The sequence below is a fragment of the Rhincodon typus genome, chromosome 12, assembly GCF_021869965.1.
Source record: "Rhincodon typus isolate 14 chromosome 12, sRhiTyp1.1, whole genome shotgun sequence".
Classification (NCBI taxonomy): domain Eukaryota; kingdom Metazoa; phylum Chordata; class Chondrichthyes; order Orectolobiformes; family Rhincodontidae; genus Rhincodon; species Rhincodon typus.
Window position 1 is genome coordinate 47,140,055 of NC_063343.1, and position 21,203 is coordinate 47,161,257.

General features: G+C 39.0%; 1 protein-coding gene across 1 annotated transcript in view; it reads right to left on the reverse strand.

Moving 5' to 3' along the window:
- The window catches only part of LOC109927338 (rap guanine nucleotide exchange factor 6-like), a 337,005-nt gene that overhangs the window by 264,118 nt on the left and 51,684 nt on the right, over positions 1 to 21,203 (reverse strand). Inside the window, exon 2 of the mRNA XM_048603586.1 lies at positions 377 to 447. Coding sequence (XP_048459543.1) covers positions 377 to 447 — 71 coding nt within the window. The remainder of the gene's footprint in view (positions 1 to 376; positions 448 to 21,203) is intronic.

The following is a 21,203-nucleotide window of genomic DNA, read 5'->3' on the forward strand; positions in this document are numbered from 1 at the left end:
TAGTTACAGATTGCCACCTGAAAATGCACCCCCAAACCAACATTATCCCAACTCTTTCTCTTCTGTTTTGAAGAGTTACTACTGATGTAAAACATTAACTCTTTCTCTCTCCATAGGTGCCGCCAGACCAGCTGAGTGCCTTCACCACATTCGATTTTAACCTCTGTTAATCTTTTATCCATACCATAAGCTCTTAACTTATTAAATCACTTAATGTGTGGTATCTTATCGACTAGCTCTGACCTCAAATTTGGCATACCAAGTGCGAGATTACTATAAACCAATGGAACAAACCATGGGGTAGAACAAAAAATACAATAGCACAGTACAAAGTAGTGTTCTTTTATTTCTTTGCGTAATGTTCATGCGCACATACCTGAGCTGATGCTCCCTCAAATTAGATAGCACATCCATGCCATGGAGGTGAGAATATATAATTTCTAAATCCTGTTCAAGACAAAAAAGGCATTTTCAGTTCCAGTACAAACTTTATAACAACCATGCTAAAAACATTATTTCATCTTTAAGGAATTCAGTGCCAACTGAAATAAGTATATTCTTTGCATAATTATTCAAGTACAAAACAGAATAGTTGCTTGGAAGTGCAAAACTTGAGTACTGCTGAAAAGAAACATGTTGTCAATACTTTACACTCATCATCAAGGTTGATGTAAAAATGCTAAATTTCAAAGGACGCAACAAACATTCCTTTACACTGCAGGAGAAAAGGGCATTGACTGAACAGAAAGTGAGTTTGGACTGGTCGAGGTACTGCCACGAAGAATGCACCACACGATTCTCCATCAGGCAAATGCTCAATTCAGAAGACACGATGGCTGAACAAATCTTTATCTCCTACAGAGGACAGGCCCCTGCATATGAAAATATCTGGCAAGTGTAAGTGAGCCACATCACAAGCCTGAGTGATAATCTTACATTAGTCGTTGGTGTGATTCTGAGTAAACTTGGGATTGCTTGGCGAGAGCCACCAACTCAGAATTGCATCAAATATTCAAGGTTATGTTCGGGAGTTTTGCAAGCACAATCTGGTTAAGTATGGTCAGTACTCTGTCCATTGCGTTTAGCCAAAGGGACATGCAGTTTGGTAAATCTGCCAGTCATTAGGATGTACAGCCTAAGCGAAATGGCCCTAGGTGATGCTTTCCATTTCAAACCATCAAATAGCAGCAACACAAGTAGTATACTATATATTATGCTAAGCAGATGTATAACCTGTTACAGCCAAGCATAGAAGGGTAAATAAATTTCTTTTTTCACTGAGGTTGGTGCAAGAGAGCATTGAATTTTTTAAAATGTGCACTGTTTTCAAGTCAATATGTATTTAACCATGTGTAAAGCTATGAAGAAACAAACCATACAGATCACAAGTTAATAAAGATTAAAGAGTTAGATTTATTGTAAACCTACTCAAAAAAAAAATGGTTATTCCACTAGAGGTTTCTTTTATTCTAAATTCTCTATCTCGATAGGTGCTCCAACTTGTAAACACATATATTGATACAAAGTATCTCAATAAAGCTTTGAAGAGATTTCAATATCCGATGCCAACAATTTAAGAGACATTGCCATAACTTGCCAAGGCAAAGGTCTTTACTGCCCTCCTTACAAAGATAATTACTGGTAAGTATCGTTGGATGAAAACAATGGCTTTCTAATTGTATTCCAGCATTCTTTTGGTAGATTCAATTGGACACAAAATTGGCTCAAAGGTCAGAGACAGAGGGTGGGTGGTTAAGGGTTGCATTTCAGACTGGAGGCCTGTGTCCACAAGGATCTGTGCTGGATGCACTGCTTTTCATTATTTTTAAAAATGATTTGGATGTTAATATTATAGGCATGGTTAGTAAGTTTGCAGCTGACACCAAAGTAAGTGGTGTAGTGAACAGTGAAGAAGATGATCTCCGAGTACAACAGGACATTGATCAGATGGACTAATGGGTGAGGAGTGGTAGATAAAGTTTAATTTAGATAAATGTGAGGTGTTGCATTTTGTGAAGGCAAACCAGGGCAGGACTTATACACTTAATGGAAAGGCCCTGGGAAGTGTTGCCAAACAGAGACCGAGGGGTGCAGGCATATAGTTCCTTGAAAGTGGAGTCGCAGGTAGACACCGTGAAGGTGGTGTTTGGCATGCTTGCCTTCATTGATCAGTGCATTGAGTATAGAAGTTGAGGTGTCATGTTACAGGTGAACAGGACATTGGCTGGTCGACTTTTGGACTATTTGCATACAATTTTGGCCTCCCTGCTACAGGAAAGATGTTGTGAGAGTTGAAAAGGTGCAGAAAAGATTTACAAGGATGTTGCCAGGATTGGAAAGTTTGAGCTATAGGGAGAGGCTGATTAGGCTAGGGCTCTTTTCTCTGGAGCATCAGAGGCTGAGGGGTGACCTTTTAGAGATTTAAGATAATGAGGGGCATGGATAGGGTGAATAGCCAATGTCTTTTTCTTAGGTTGAGGGAGTCCAAAACTGGAGGGTTTTAAGGTGAGATGGGAAAAATTTTAAAATTACCCAAGGCGTAACTTTTTCACTAGAGGGTGGTGCATGTGTGGAAACAAGCTACCAGAGGTAGTGGTTCGGGCGGATACAATTACAACATTTAAAAGGCATCTGGTCTGGATGGTATATGAATAGGAAGGGTTTATAGGGATATGAGCGAAATGCTGGCAAATGGGACTTGGTCAGATTGCGTTGTCTCGTCAGCACAAGCAAGTTGGACCAAAGGATCTGTTTCCGTACTCTATGACTTGTACATGATGGCTACACAGCTGAGCATTGGCAGCGAATGCCAACAGCAGAAAAAAAGAGCAGACATTGCCCAAAGTTCAAATTGCTAACTTCAAATGATCATGTGTCACATAAGTGCTAAGTGAAGGCATGCAAGGTCAAAAACGAAGAGAACTCATATTGATGATGCATTATTTTTGCTAAGCGCGTTTGATGAGAAATCAGTAAATTCAGCAAGACTTTTGAGGACCAAAGAATGATGTTCGTGGTGGCCCTGGTGCTATGATTATGCTTGTACTATTCAATTTGGAGAGGCTAATGGGGATGTCATTATATTTGCAGCAGGTTTTGCTCTGTCTCCCAGCAGATTTTCCTGGATGGGTGAAAGACCACAAGGATGGATAAAATGATGTCACGGCAGCTGCAAGCATTATGCAGTGATCATACAGTAATTTTACATGGACATAATGGAAGTCCATCCTGGTCAAGTTAAATTCCTTTCACATCTTCTGATACTCTGACAACAAAAAGAGAGTTGTCTATTATAATAAATAACAAGGTGCAGAGCTGGATGAACACAGCAGGTCAAGCAGCATCAGAGGAACAGGAAAGCTGACGTTTCAGGTCTGGACCCTTCTTCAGAAAAAAATTGTTTTTTTTTTTGCTGTGTTCATCCAGCTCTGCACTTGTTATCTCAGAATATCCAGCATCGGCAGTTCCTACTATCTCAGTTGTCTATTATGTCTTGCACACAGGAGAAGTATTAGAACACTATCAATCAGGCACTGTAGTATAGGTATTAAGATGTAATGATTTTTATATGCTTTCTACCATATTAATGGCTATGTTCTAAAGATTGGAAGATGTGAATTGTGGCTTCTAGGCCAAACATAATACAGATCCACTTAAAATAGGCTACATTCAATCAGCAACAGTCTGCCAGCTGAAGTACAGCATCCTGACAGCACAGTACTCAAGATATCCAGGAAACTGACATGACAGGCTGTGTGGGCTGCATCAGGCCTGCTACAAGCAGCACACCATGTCAAACAGGATTCTTAAAGGGCAACCCACTCCTTATCCTGGTGAAGGGTGGAATTTTCCACTCCCATCAGCATCGTTGAAAAGAAAGCAGAGAAAATATGGCAAGAATTAAAAAATTCTATTCCTCATGTCAAAAAAAAAAATCCAGTTTTAACAACAAGTTTGAATATCGCTAATGAACAGCAACTTCTTTCTTCTTTATTCATTCACAGAATGAGGGCGTCGCTGGCTAGGCAGCATTTATTGCCCATCCCTAATTGCCCAGAGGGCAGTTAAGAGTCAACCACATTGCCGTGGGTCCGGAGTCACACATGTAGACCAGACCAGGTAAGGATGGCAATTTCCTTCCCTAAAAGGACATTAGTGAACCAGATGGATTTTTAACAACAATCAGCAATGGATGCATGGTCATCATTAGATCCTTAATTCCAGACATTTATTGAAATCAAATTCCACCATCTGCCATGGTGGGATTCGAACCCGGGTCCCCAGAACGTTATCTGGTCTCTGAATTAACAGTTCAACGATAACATCATTAGGCTATCGCCTCCCCCTGAGCAACTCATTATTTCAATGTATTTGCATGTCATTATTAATTAAACTCAAATAATTTCGCGCAAGCTCCAAATGATCTCCTCTTTTCCAGAGGAACTAGCCGGTGCAGATTCTCAACATTGTGGCCTCACGGCAGAAGCTTGCCGCTTGCTTCTACTTACTTCAAACTCGAACTCAAACTACCAATTCCCTGCATGTTCAATGAAATCCTGCATTCCACCCTTCGCTCACACTTGCAGGAATCACCAAACCTTCAGATTTACGACATTTTCATGGTTGTTTTCAGACTACCTCACACATCTCTTCAGCCCTTCAGGATTTCACCTTGGAGCACAGGGATACATATGCCTTGCATGCTTATGTCAGGTTGCTTTGGCCATTAGGACATACGTGACACTGCAAAGATCAGGAGATGTGAATATTCCAGCTAGTGTATGTAGCTGTTTCTTGATACCATGTGCACTGAATCAAATTGTCTGAAGATTGGCTTATGTCATTCTGGGGACTTCAGAAGATGGAGATTGTTCATCCATTCACCACTTCTGGCTAAAGCTGATTGCAAATGCTTCAGCCTTGTCTTCTGTGATGATATGGTGGGGTCCCCATCATATCTCTAATCTTTGGCTCATTGCTCATTTTGTGGACAAAATGATTTTGGATATTTTTCTTGAAGGTGCCATATAAATATAAACTGCCTTTCAACATACATGTACTTAGAGGGGAACAAAAATCAACACAATCTGACAAAATCTACTTATTCCTTTCTAACTAAGTAACATGCTGTTCACTCTTGCTCAAGAACTAATTTGAGGGGAAAAAAAATTATTGGACTCCACTGTCTGCAGTTGCTCTCTCCCTGACAATTGGTTAGTTCAGTTTAGCACAGGACACAGATTATCACAAAATTTCTTTCTAGTCAACTTTTCCAGAAATAAATACTCCTTTTTTGACATACCATTTTTAATGATCGAGCCAATGACATTCATCAAAAGCAAGAGATACTTGCAAACCATTCATTCATACATAGTGTATTCCGGAACTAGAATTAAATAATAAGCCTTTGCCATCATTTAGTATTTAAAATTCAACCTGCTACTCCACATTCAGTGTCAAATGAAAGTACTATGTAAAACATGGCATACAAACAACAGGAAACTCAAACGTTCAACACTCTCACTTCGACACGCATGCCCAAGACACCAAGTGTTTAGTGACTCTCAAATACTTTTGGACAGCTGTATCCAAACAATGTTCCATTCATTCAGAGACATATTTCTGGAAGCAAAATAGAGTGTAGCACAGGAACAAAATGTTGAATGCACTTAGTATGTGATGTATTCACATAACAAGTGGGTTTCCTGGCCGTACTGTAACAAATATTGATGCAGTGTTAGACAAATGGACCATAACACTCTAAGTGTTCTTCTTTACAAAACTCAATTCAACTACCTCCCTTACTCAAAAATCAGGCAAAACTAAAAAGGCACTGTATGTTTGATTATGCACTGAGGAAACCACACAGGAGAGATCCTGTCTCAGCACAATAAGTAAGTATCTCCAAAGACGAAGCTGACCTAACTGAAGAGTGAATTTTTTTAGTCACTCAATTAATAGTCTTTTTTTTTAATTTTTGGTCAAATCTATTCAGAAATTGATACTTCACAAGAGAGCCGAGAATGAATAAAATTTCATTAAAATGACTCAACAATCAGTTGGGTGAACTTTGTAATAGATTTCCAGTGGAATGTCGTTTACTTTTATTTTACTTCCATTGGTAATTACCCATACAAGTGTTAGAAAAGAAAACTGCAAACCTTACCATCATCAGTAATTGGGCCAACGACTGTTTTTTTTAAAACAAACAGGCAAACTCACTAACATTACAAACATTTTCAATATTAGATTGGATAATGACTGCATGAATTTTTGCTTCAAATATTTTGTGTCAAAAGAATTCTCAATACATTTACATGTGATAACTAAACACAAAAAAAGTATTCAACCGGAATGACTGCAGAAAATTAACAGAAACAATATTACCCCAATAACTGGTGTCCTTTCAGCTGTAACTTCAATGCAACAGTAGCATTGACATTAACTTATTTCACTTTGTACCAACAGTAAAGCCATTGCATAAACAGTGTTAGGGACAATAAGCAAGAGAAGAGAACTGTATAAGCATATTACCTACTATGAAGTATCATTATCAAGACTAAATAATAGTTTCATGGTCAAATAAATTTAATGATTTTAGCAACTAGATTTATGGTCAATAAGCTAGATCCCAGAAGATAACAAATGTCACACGTGCAGATTTTAATGGAGTGGATGAGACAGTGGATATGGGCAGGGAGAACAAGTGAGAGAGAGCAAGCATGATGCAAGAGAGTGGATGTCTGCGGAAATAAACTGAGTTAAAGGAAGGACAGACAAAAAATTAAGTAGATATATGAAGGAGGAAAGAGTGGAGGAATACAGTCAATCAGGGAACGAAGGATGGAAGAGGGTGTCTGAAAGGAAGGACGAAAGGAAGGACAAAAGGAACAACACAAGTAATTTCTGAAGGAGGGTCCAGACCCGAAACATCAGCTTTCCTACTCCTCTGATGCTGCTTGGCCTGCTGTGTTCATCCAGCTCTACACCTTGTTATCTCACATAAGTAATATTCGGTTTACATTGCGAACTGAAAAAAGGTAACCTGACTTTGACCACACACACAGAAATGCAAGACCATGCTTGTTGGATTTCACAGACAGCACCGAGAAATGAACTGCCGTGTAGCTTATTCTCATTGTTGGGAGCACTGCCTTTCATACTAACTGTTAAAAAAAGGTGTAATTTACTCATGTCAGCTTTGCATGCAGCAGTAATTCTCTTCATTCTGAATCAAAAGGTCATGGGTTCAAGCTCTAGTCAAGAGAATCAAGTACATAATTTTAACGGACACCTCAGTTTTGTTTTAAAAACTTGCCCCGTCTGACCTCTCAGTTGAACATTATGAAATGAAACCGCACAGTATTATTTGAAGAAAAGCAAAATGACTCTCCTACAGTCCCAACCAACACTCAACTCTCATTCAATCTACCAAAACTGATCGTCTAGCAATTTATCTCTCTTCTGTTTGAAAGACTATGGACAGCAGTACTTCCCTACTTTATATCCGTGACAAACCACTTGCAAAATAGCTTACTGACTTGTGCTTTGGAAGGTGAAGCTCTGAAACCTAAATCCAAATACTTGCAATGCCCTGGGTAAATTCCTAATATGAATGTGTCAGTTTTACATGTCAGCCATTTAAGTTCCTCAATTACTTTGACAGTTAGATTTGCATATGGGCAATTACTGCCATAAAGAAAGCAAGCAGACTTTTCCTCACATTTCAAAAAGTAATGGGAAATCAAGTATTTTCCGAATAGTTTTTAAATAGCAGATGATGGACACAATAAGCATGGAGAGGGGTCTAAGCAGGCAGATGTTCACAGAAACCACCAAAATCTCTCAGCCAAAATTTCAAATAAGAACTTTCGAAATTACCAACCTTTGCTGCAGACTGCTTATCTTAAATGGACAGCTACTTGTGAATCATCGATAAACTTTCATACCAAATTTCCCTTTCACTTATGTCCTTTCTTTTGCCATCCAGCAATCCCATTTTCTTGTGATTTTCTTTTCACAGTCCAATCACTGTGGAGCAGCAATCAACAAAGTAAATATGACGCTGAACTAAACAGTGCCAAAAACAGTAGAACACAAGTTGAAAGAAGTCATGCGGAATCAATATGGAGCCCAGCAAGACCATAGCTTGAGCACTGAGTTCTTGTCACCAAGGCATTGGGAAGATATTCAAGCTTTGTTAGCAACTCAGAGAAGAGCCAAAAGACTTAGATTTAGTATTAGAAACCTTGTTATACAGATAGATGGAAAAAGCTTGGACTTTACAGCCTCGAAAAGAGGTAACTGAAAGGTCATCCTGGTTGTAAATAAAATAGTAACTGGTACAGAAAATGGCCAATCGCAGGTCTGTAATACCAAATCAAGCTAATCTCAAACAGACAAATTGAATTCTAATATTGTGAAGCATATTATAAAAGAATAATCAACCAATGAAATGGAGAATTAAACAGAAGCAAGAGTCATGGAATTATTTGGATACCACAATGGAAAGGTGTGTCAGATCTTTCTGGATGATGAGCAACAAGGGGTAGAATCCTCTTCCTCAGCTGCAATTATAGATACATCTTCGAATTTCTTCAAATAACCACATAAAACACAAGTATAGTACCACATTAGGATTGACAGCTTTGAGGTACCAATTCCTTCATCAACTCCACTGCACCATGCACCAGATCCTCAACTGTACAGGCTAATGAGACCAGTGGTGAACAGTTGAAGCCAAATGCTTTTCAGAAATTTCAAAGCTAGAACTGAGTAATCTGGGAGCACATTTTGCCCCCTCAGTACAAAAAACAGATCTATTTAAATAAGATAACTAAAAACGACTTCAGAACATTAAGCCAACTCTTGCATTAGTGCACGTCCAGTACGACACTGTCAAATATTTATATTAGGCAAAAAAAAAATGTATAACCAAAGACAACTATAACCAGAAGAAATCATTGGAGTTGGATAGAGTCATACAGCATAGAAACAGACCCTTCAGTCCAACAACGTCCATGATGAATATAATCCCAAACTAAACGAATCCCACCTGCTGCTCATGGCCCATATCCCTCCAAACTTTTCCTACCCTTGTTTGTTGTACCAAAATGCAAGTCTCGCGCTTATCCACATTGAACACCAGGTACCATTTTTTAGCCCATTGAACCATTTGATCAAGATCCTACTGTAATCTTAGAAAACCTTCTTCACCAATTTTGGTGTCATCCACAAACGTACTAACCATCCGTTCTATATTCTCATCCAAATCTTTTACATAAATGACAAATAAAACAGGACCCAGAACCAATCCCTGTGGAACACTGCTGGTCACAGACCTTCGGTCCGAAATGCAACCCTCCACCACCACTCTGTCTCCTGCCATTAAGCTGATTATGTAGTGGCAAGCTCACCCTGAACCCTGTGTGATCTAACCTTACTAACAAGGAACCTTGTCAAAGACTTTACTAAAGTCCAAATAAACAGTTGCGTTAACTTCCTCAAAAAACTCAAAATCGAGTTTGAGAGACACGATTTTCCTCGCACAAGAACCATGCTAACTATCCCTAAATCAATTTCTGCCTCTCTAAATGTCCATAAATCCTATTTTTATAATCACCTCCAACAACTTACCCACAACTGAAGTCAGACTCACAGGTCTAGGATTCTCTGGTTTCTCCTTACAACGTTTCTTAAAGGAATGTAAAGATTAGCCACCCTCCAATCATCAGGCACCTCACCCATGTTTATAGGTGACGCAAATAATTCTGCAAGGGGTCTCACAATTTCCTCCCTTATTTCCCACAACATTCTGATCTAGGAAAGTTCAGAAAGAAAACCAGTAGGTTGTGTTTTGAGTCAGCACATGCAAAATGCTTTAGAATGTCAGGAGTCTATACCTGTCTGACAAAAAAAATAGTTCTACTGGAAAGAAGACTTTTGATTTGTCCTAATCAACATCAGTTTTTTTTAAGCTGACTGGCTTACTGAAGGTTAATTTGCTGCAAGATTACATATCTTCAAGTACCCTTAACTGCTGTACTTCAAGGGAGGACAAGCAGGGGCACCTGCAATCTGTGTCATTGTTACCAATTGTCCTTTTGCATCCTTTGATACTCAAACATTTCCAGACTCTAATCTGTGCACAAAGAGCAAATGAACTCTTAAAAACCAAATGCAATAGTATTTTGACCAAAATGCATTTAAACCATTAGAGAGATTTGAAAATTTATTAAAGTTTGAGCTCTGTTATTCTTTACCACTTGAAGGAGCAAAACTGTCACATTTTAACTTGAAATTATTCAATAAAATAAATCCCGGTATGCCAAAACCTCTGTACTACAAAAATCTACAGCGTACTACACATCAACTCACCAAATATTTCACTATAAAAATTTCCCAACCTCACTGCCTCCCAACAGGTGGAAACCAGTGGCTGAGAAATGCTTCATTCACATTACGAAAAGCATCTGATATTTATTGGGAATCTGATGCCATTGCACTTTGTATGTCACACAAAGCAAACGCTGACTATAAAGCCTTGCTCCATTTATTTAAACAACTATTTATTGTAGCACCTTTTAATATTATAAAATGTTACAAGACACTTCACAAAAGTATCATAAAGCAAAATTATATAACACATCACAGAAGGTGATATTAGGGCTGATGACCAAATTGTGGTTGGAGCTAGGTCTTAAGGAGTGTAGTGGTGGAAGAAAGAGAGATGGAGAGGCAGAAAACCTTAAGGAGGTAATTCCAGAGATTAAAGCATTGACAGTTGAAGGTCCAACTGTTAATCTTGCAATTAAAATCAAGAATGTCCAAGGAGCCAGAATTAGAGTATAACTCTGAGAATTGCAAAGCTATAGTAAATTATGGAAAAAGGGAGGGGTATAACCATAAAGGGTTTTTGAAAACATGCATGATAATTTGTAAACTAAGGTGTAATTTAACTGGGACCACAGCGCAGGGTGATAAGTAAATAGGATTTAGTGACAGTTCGGACAAGAGAGTTTTGGGTAATTCCAGATTACAGAGATTCAAATGTGGGATGCCTACCAAGAGTCCATTGGAATAATCTAGAGATAACAAAGTCATGAATGACAGTTTCAGCAGTTGAGTTCAGGCAGGGGTGAAGTTACCAAAGTGGAAATAGGCAGTCTCAGTCATGGCACACGTGTAGTTGGAAACTTATTTCAGAGTCAGTTATGACCCCAAGCTTATGAATAGCCCATTTTAGTTAGAGTTGACAGAGAGGATTGTCAATAGCTAAACTGAACCATCACAAAGCTATTGGTTTTAAAAATCAGATGAATAAGTTAAAATTATGGTGAAATGTTTCAAGACACTTGACAAATCTGATGTTATTTCTTGGAAAACTGACAGACAAACTGTTTCGGTGACTTTTCTTAACAGAAGGAACTAGAAAAAAATGCACTAATGAGATTTTATTAAAACTAACCAATGAGTCACATCATAAAATCATATTAATAACCCCAACCAACAATAACATTGACTTGAAGGCAGAGAGGAGAAGGAAATTAACTAATGGTACATAGAGAAAAAAGATATTTAAAATACTGAAATCGCTGAATACCATAACACTCTCAAGAACCATTCCCTTAAAAACAGGTACTATTGCTTGATTAAAGAAAATACATCAACTATCAGATATCATCCTGAAATAGAAAATATCTAACAAAGTAAAATAGGTAGCTTTCCTTTGTTGGCTCAACGTCTAACATGTTTGTAGAATATCAAGTATTGAAATCATTGATGTCGATTTGTTATATTTTAGCCAAATGGGAAATAAACAGATTAAAAACAAAATGACTTGGATTAATGTTACACATTAAACATCAAAATGTAGTGAACCCAAGCAAAAGCAAACCACTAACTGTTGAATAACAGAGAAAAGAGAACAGTGAAAACAGGATGAGGTTTCGCACGACTTCTATCTAACCATAATACACTTTTCAAAAGTACATGGAATGTAAACTTTAAATCCTTTTTTCTACTTCAGATTTTCACTTCTGCTCTCCCAAAAATCAGGTGCATTTCCATAAATGCAGTTTACCTCAAGTTGTCACTTCTTTATTCAGGTTTGAATAATGCCCGCAGGCAATTAAAGCATGGGGATCTGAAGATTATTCCCAATTGTGTCCTCATCCAATGTCTACAAACTTATTTTGCACCAGTCACTAGATTTAGATCCGAAGGGATGCATACGAATTTCACTTCCCCTCCCCAAGGCCAACATAAACTGAGCAGCAGAAGTACTGCTACTGATGTCTAACAACACATCAGATACTGAACTCGAGACTTGTGCTGTTTTGTTCTTAGCATTGTAGCAGGTAAATATATGTCACAAGTCAGAGAAAAGATTATTCTATGCAAGATTAAATGATTGGATTTGAAGTGATGAAAGGTTTTTGCATGTATAACAGCATGCATGTCTCACAGCACTAAATTTAAGTTAAATCTAAACCATGAAAATTAATCCTTCTCTATTGGAAAAATGTGCAGAGACCAGCTGACTACCACTTAGTGGAGGGGTGTGTCAAGCACATCCAACAGTAGCAACTCGGCTTCAAAACCTACACGGTCATATGCCAACACATTATAGCACTTTTCATATTTAAAATATATCCAAAACACAGGCCTGAGACAACTCTTTCACAGGGAGTAAATAAATGTATAGACAAGGAAATTATGTCAAATCTTTAAAAAAAACACTGCTTTGACATTAGCTAGGGTGTCGTGTCTAATTCTGAGCAGCACACTTTATGAAGGATACCAAGATTAGTGGAGGACAGCCTCACATGGACCCACAATCAGTGAGGCTCGAGTATATTTCCTAGACCGAGGGCAAAATAATACCCTCACTTTTGGTCCCACGTTAAATAAAATTGGCTACATTTTGTACCTCAAAAGTTCACAGCAAAAACACATGCTGCAATTTAGTATTGAATTGCACACTCCATTCAGTGAGTTTATAGATATGTTACCTTTTTGCAATACGGTCTCGCAGATGAAAGTCCTTAGAATTCCTCTCATCACTGTTCCAGCCTCTCACATGACCTGACATGCTGTCTTCTGCCCAGAGTACGCCCTTCTCAGATACTGATGGAGCAGTCTTTGGTCAGCATCTCACAGACTTGAAAACCCATACATCGTCAACCAAGAGCATCTTAGCAGGCTGAGGAGGGATACAATCAGCTATCTCCACCCATGTTCAAGCCACAAAGGTTGTACCCATCTATAAACTATAGGAAGGAGGTGCGTAATGACATCTTTGAATGAGTGGATTTAAAATATTCTTAACTGGGTCAACAAAGAGGGTAACAGTTAAAACTGGTGTATGGAAGATGGTGTAATTGTTTATAAACTATCCACAAGAAAGGCGCCTTCGTTTCTATTGCAGTGACTGACTTTGATCCGATTTGACAAGTGTTGAAGTGTTCTAATCAGCAAGGAAAATAAGTACAAAATTTACACTGAAAAATGTAACTTTAAAACATGGTTGGGACAATAATATTCAGCAGCATAAATAATGAGAACGTGGTTCTGAAACCAAAGTCAAATGATCATTCATGCAATTCCATTCAACTGAAAACTACATTCAGCAAGGTACTAATCACATAATTGCATTCTTTATTTTTGGAACCAAAACACGATTAAAATCAGTCAGACAACAATGGAATTTCCTCCTCACATCATTTAACATATGGCAGCAAATAGTTATTTGTGTTTACAGAAGGGGAAAATATTTCCTTTCAGAGGTCCTTAAGTGGTCCCAAGTTAATGGTTTCCTTTTTAAAATAAACAGTCAGCTGAAAGCAATAAACGATACACAAAATACAAAGCGCCCATAGCTTTTTCTGTGCACCTCTTGTATGCGGTTAATACTTCCAAGGCAGGCACCGACAAAATTCTAGTACCTCACCTATGTCGCTGTTATTTTATTCTAAGTCTAGAAAGTAATTGGACCTCACCTGCATGCATTCATTTTTCAGTAAAAGTTGCAGAAGGAACTCTTCAAAACCAGTTGACCATACAACTAGATCATGGCTGTCTACACCTCAACTCCAAATACAGGGTCGAAGCTGCCACAGAATCACCTCCTACCAATTTATTTATTATCCATTCATGGGATGTGGGCAGCACTGGCTGGACCAGCATTTATTGCTCATCCCTAACTGCCCAGAGGGGAGTTAACGGTGTTGGTCTGGAGTCACATATAGGCCAGACCAGGTAAGGATGGCAGATTACTTTTCCTAAAGGACATTAGTGAGGCAGATGGGTTTTTCCTTGACGTTCAATAATGGTTTCAGGGTCACCATTAAACTGTTATTTACAGATTATTGTTGAATTCAAGTTTCACCATCTACCATGGCAGAGATTCAAACCCAGTTCCCCAAAACATTACCTGGGTCGCTGAATTAATAGTCGAGCGATAATACCACTTGGGTATTGCCTAACCCAGTATACTTCCTTTATATACCTATCATTTATTCAACATTGTGCACAAATGCACTTGTTTTTTTCCCCTTAAAAGTCAATTCACAACTAATCACCCCACAGGGACAGCAGACCAATCCACATCCAAAAATCCCTGCAAAGACAGTGAAGAATCTGCTCAGGTACTAGGAAAAACTGTATTCTGAGCCATCATCTTGGCACTCCCATAGACTACTTCAAGATGGAACACTGTATTCTGTCTTTTAATTTAGTTTTGGGCAAACACACACTTTCTCCACTTGCCCACCTCAAACATGAGTGTATCACAGAGTTGATTACCTTTAAAATACAGGAATTATGAAGCCAGAATTACCATTGGTGCCTTTCTGACCTTTACAGCTACGCAACTCTGCCAAGACTCTGCTGGGTAAAGATTGTGTGCGTGTGCATGTGCTGGTTTTGGTTGGGTGGGAAAGAGGAGAGAAGACAGACACAAGCTTCTCTCATATTAATTTGTTTTATTGATAAAATCATACAGCATTCCATTTTCATCTCCTTGGTCTTTAGTGCACCCAAGATTTTCTTCCCCGCACATGCCCCACCACCTCCCCCCACGCATTTCTTTCTACCAAAAACAATTCTACATAAACCATTCTTCTCATATGCACTCAAAGTGAAGAGACACTGAACAATGAAAGGGTTTGTCTTTCCAATCACATGAAAATGCCCTGTATTATGTCACCTTTATCTTGCATTAGTGATGTTTTTTTTACAGTAGAGACCATCACATTTTTTCTCATTTATTTTGATTTGGCACTGTGACTTGAAATTAAGAATTGAACTTTGAATAGCAGCTTGTTTCAAAAAAAAAAAGAACAAAGATAGATGTTTTCTGTTGGAATCTTGCCTGGAAAGGTAATGCAACTTAATTCCTGATTGAAGGACATCTAAGATGAATCAACATTGAGATGGCGCTATGCTTGGGGTTGCAGCGAGTCGAACGTTGAGCTGGTCAGTCTAGAGAGAGCTGGTTCTGAATGGGTTTTGGCAGGAGGCAGAGAGAATTCTGGAAACTTCTGGAGACAGCCGTTTTGCTTTGCTCCCTCTAGTTTCTCTCCAGTCTGTAAGAAATAACTAAGTACTTCTAGAGATTTGCTGACACTGTTTGCCCTAACTAGTGACTTTGGGTCAAGAAAGATATACAGTTCTACTTACCTGTGAATAGCCCATCCTGCAAGGATTTTGTGAAGGCCTGGTATCGCTCGTCAGAAACTGTCTACTGAACTAGCAAATTATAATTCTTTGTTTTCTTTTTTAATCCATCTCTCAACTGTATCTGACTGCCTGTCCAAGAGTGGTTATGGGTTTTGATCAAGGAAATTTGGGCTTTAGACTGTAGATATTAATTAGATTGTCTTGTTGTTTATCTGTGATTATCTATTATTAATAATAATAAATCATTAATTTTTCTTTAAGTTACATAATTGGGGTCCAAAATCTGTTGATCAAAAGCCTGGTTAGGTGATATTAAGCAGCTTAGGTCATTGAACATTTTAATTTCACTGTACTGCAAATCCAATGATAATGAGGCTGATTTGGTGTGGCTTGCTAACCCTGCGTTGTAACATTATTACTATTCTTCCACAAATGCTGCAAAGGACCTGATTCAATAGTCTATTGTCCCAAGATCAACTGCATTGCAACACAATTTCTACACAAGAGGCAGGAAGGACAACTATGAAAAACTTTCAAAAATAAAATTTAGGACTGAGGGGATCAAGAAAACCTTGCAATCACATTTCTTACACATCTGGGCAAGCAAAAGGACTTGAACACAATGATATTCATTTATATAGCACTTTTAATGGAATAAAAATGTTCTAATATCATAATGCTTCACATAAGCATTATAAAATAAATTATGACACTGCACCATTAGGTCAGGTGACAAAATTTGAAAAATGAGGTATGCCAAAAGAAGGAAAGCAAGATAGGGAGGTGAAAGGTGTAGCAAAGATATTTCAGAGCTCAGGACTTCAACAGCTGAAGATATGGACACCAGTGCTGCAGCAATGATAATCAGGAATGCACAAAAGACTGGAATTAGAGAAGTGCCAATCATAGGCTGTGTCTCCCATTCTTGCGACTGTAAGGTTTGCTAGTACACCTGTGACTATGGACATGAGACAGTGGTAGGAAACAGAGGTAAGTTGCATGGGATATGGATGAGAGTAGAGGAGGAGGAGGAGGAGGAGGAGGAGGAGGAGACTGCACAGGACAGGGGTGGGAGATGGAACGGCTGCACAGTGGCTCAGTTGTTAGCACTGCTGCCTCACAGCACCAGAGATCTGGGTTCGATTCCAGCCTCGGGCGACTGTTTGTGTGGAGTTTGCACATTCTCCCCGTGTTCGCATGGGTTTACGCCGGGTGATCCGGTTTCCTCCCACAGTCCAAAGATGTGGATTGGCCAAGCTAAATTGCCCATAGTGTCCAGCAGTGTGTAAATTAGTTGGATTAGCCATGGGAAATGGAGGGTTACAGGGAAAGGGGTTGGGTCTGGACTTGTTGGACCGATTGGCCTGTTTCCACACTGTAGGGTTTCTATGAAACAGGGATGGGAGAATGTAAGTGACATGGGAGGTGGGGTGGATGAGAGAGAGAGAGAGAGAGAGAAAACCTGCAAGGGGGCATAGGAGACAGAGGCTGCTAAAAGAGGCACAGCAGGGGCAGGGTGGGCGAAGGAGAAAGAGGCTGCAAGTGGTGTTGGAGAAAGAAACGAGTCGCAAGGAGATTGGGGAGTGAGAATCTAGTTGTACGGGAGTGGGTTGGGAGAGAGAGCCTGTGGGGGCGGGGTGAGAATGGAGGCAGTTACAAAGGCCAGGGAAGGGAGCCGGAGGCTGAAAAGAGCAAGAATGTGGTTGTATGACAAAAGGTGTGGAGACAGGGAAGTGGTAAAAAAGAGTAAAGGAGAAAAAAAGGAGGGGAAAAACAGGAGGCTACACTCACGGTCATTAGGAGGTAGGAAATCTTGAAATCACAGATTAAAAAAAGCACTCAAGGTTGCATTTGGTCAGGAGCTACTTTAAGTGGGTAGAATGTAGTGGATGTTATTGTAAGTAACACTTAACCTGTTAAAATTTAAATATCAGATGCAGTAAGAAAGGCCATCAACTACCTAGTTACAAATATTCCAGCTGTGTGCTTACATAATAGAAACACATCAGGTGTCATCTCACCAGACTGCAGGTGGTGCTTACAATGATAATTTTGTGTGTAGATGTATGTGTTATGTTGGAAACAAAACTTGTTGCTAACTTATACGTGCTGTCTTGTGTAACTTACATATTGTATTATCTGAGAAATTAACATTTTCTTGTGCGGTGTGACTTGAAGTTTAGGCTGTGTGTAGTTCAAGTGCCACCTCTAGGTGGCGCAAAGAGCACATATCACAGTAAGGAAGCAAAGTCATTGAGAAGGGACAAAACGTCTTTGTGATGACTGCAGTAAGCAACAGGGTTGCAAATGAAATGGGAACTGAAGTTTAATTGTCCCTTAGCTTTTTTGCCGAATTGTATGGGTAGAGACCTGGAGATGAATTCCTGAAAACATCAGAAAGGTCAACAAACCAAAGTTTAACAGAAATGCAACAGCAAAGAATATGTACTGAGATTATGCCATTATATAACTAATTTAAGTATTCAGCAAGGATGAAAAATAAGAGCAAAACAGTAATGAAACAGCCCAAGGGACCAGCTGGCGCTGCACTCGTGTCCTCTTCCCAGACTGAAATGGTGCAGAAAGGTGGGAGGGAATGCAAGAGCCAATGAACAACAGAGGATTGATGGTCACTTCTAAAAACTAATTCACATGAAATATAGGTGGGGCAGACTGCACGCGCACTGGCACGGATATCACTGTGTACAGAATGTGGCAACATCAACAGCGCATGCTGTGGCTTCTGAATTTGTCCACCCCAGTCCAACACCGGCACCTCCACATCATGTCAAATGTGAGTTTACCTAGCACTCTACGAATTTGCACTGTAGTCGGATCCGACAAGTTCCAATTTGTTGGCATGGTCTTATGACAATCGTTGCAAGTTGAGAATTTAGCTTATTAGGGGTATCATTGTATTGTTATTCTTTTGATGAGACTGTATTGAAGGGTCACCGGACCCGAAACGTTAACACTGATTTCTCTTCACAGATGCTGCCAGACCTGATGAGTTTTCCAGCGACTTCTGTTTCTGTTCCTGATTTAGAGCATCCGCAGTTCTTTCGGTTTTTGTTGCATTGAAGTTGTTGGCCAATCAGAATTTTGGCTTATCTGCATTCAACATTTGACTTCACAGTATATTTGACAAAAAAAAAGTGTTAAAAATGATTATGGCATTAAAGGTTTGGAACAGGTGTGCTCCTCAAGAATTCACCCTTCTGCATCAGCAATGGAAAGGGATTCTGGTGCACGTAAATTGTCATCTATGGCTATACCCCATATCGGATTGTACAGGTATTCATAAGGGTTTAAAAACATTCAAATAAAATAGCTACTAACAAGAATACAAATAAACATGTTGTCAGAGTACCAACACCTCCCCATTCCAAGCCAAGTCAAACAATTTGACCTGGGCATGTACAGAATTCACAAGGCTTTTAGCAGTTCACATCAACTGACCACTACCATCCTGAGAACAACTCAAGATTAGCAATAAATTCAGTGCTAGTTATATTGCATTCTTTGAAAAAGAAATACAACACAACATGAAGCAAACTCCTTTCTCTAACTCTTACTGGTCACCAACGCTCACATTCAATTTCAGTCTGTTGGGTTCAGAACAAAGCTACAAGAGTTAAGAACAAAATTGCATACATTTACAAAATGGCTCAAACAGAAGCAGAGTTTGTACAGTATATAGCACTACCTACTGGCAATAACCAGAGATCCAGTATATGCAACACGTGGAAACATACAAATGGACATCTGGCCATTTGAGGATGCTCCACCATTTGACAAGATATGGTTGCCTCAGCTCCACTTCCCCCGTCTGCATCCTATAGACCACAGAATATGGGGTTATCAACAATAAAGAAAAAAATTTAAACCATTAATATTCCAACAAGGCAAAGACCACCCAACCACAGCCTTTCTGACATACAATTAGATATTAACTGGTAGGTAATTTTAGTCCATTTAATAATTTTGGTCAGTGTTGCTTGAAACTAGCCCAGCAGGTAGCCTTTTGGGACAGAGTTCCAATTTTCCACTGTCTTCCTATACTAAAGGTCTTCTTGATCTCAGTGCTAAAATGACACTGTTCCAGCCAGATTTTCAGCATGTGGAAGAGGCAAAGTTCACATTGAAAGTTCCACTCTCAAACACCATGTGCATTCGTACACATGTGGATATTAGGAGAGTCATCAATGGTGAGGAGAAGACAGGGGAATGGAAGTAGGCATGAAGTTTGCATAGAACACTGAGGCAATTTTTTTGTCCAGCCTGCCTTGGCCATGGTAGCCATTCCAGCACTTCTATAGTCACTTCTTCCCAAATTAGAATCTAGCCTGCACGATCATTACCACTAAAATGCACATCCCCATCCCACCAGAATTCCCACAGCTTGGTACATTCAATCCAGGAACAAAATTGGGGCCTATATCCCGTTGGGGAATACCTGAACCAAAGCAAATAGTTTCTTCATACCTCTCCTATTAAACCTGTTTCTGATTTTAAAAGATTTTGATTCAATTGTCCTTCAATGTTAATAATGTAAAGTACACAGGTGAAATTCACACATAAGCAAGTTACAATGGATACTGGAAATCTGAATCAAAAGCAGAAAATACTGAATGTAGTCAAAGTCTAGCAGCATATGGGAGAGTTATCTTTTAACTTCACAGGTTATGACCAATAATACAACTTTGTACAAACTGCACTCATAATCGAGAACTTGAAAGTTCTGTCATAATTCTAGAGGATCTGGGCTGCACCACAATCCTAAATCAACGTTAACTAATCTAAGATGACATTTTGCAGTTGTATACTCACTATTAGTGATCAATGCACATGGACACCAAAATGATTTTGCGCCTCCACAACTCAAATGCTCAAATTGTCTTATATCCTCTCAAGGAACTCCAACCATCACAGGCATACTACAGGGGTGAACAAAATTACATCTGAGATTTTCTAACTATCCACACAACTCACTGTTTCTCCTAAATTAGTCTGACTTACAGGCATCACCATTTTAATCATTAAATCACGATGAAAAAGTATTTTCAATACAAAACATGTTGGGAAGACTACATAGTCAGACTAGATTAACTAAATGCTTAAATTCTTCCCTATGTAAAAATCATTACTAACCTATATCCCAAGGTTCTCTTATTTCTTCTTGCTTTTGTTGTTGCTAACAATCTTTCATTAAGAACCTTACAAAATAACTTCTGGGAGTACATATAGTCATATACTTCCTCAACCACCATGCCAGTGGTTTCAGCAAAACATTCAACAAGGTTAGTCAAGTGTTGCATATTCTTCACAAACACATGCTGACTTTCTCTGATCGGTTCATACTTGTCAAATGTTTAACATTTCTATCTCTAATAACTGATTTCAGTGACTCTACTGCAACTGATGTTAAGCTGAAATGTCTATAGTATATCCTGTCTACTCTCTCTTGCCCATGGACCCTCTCTCTCTTATCAGTAGTTTAATTTACTCACTATTATTTAGGA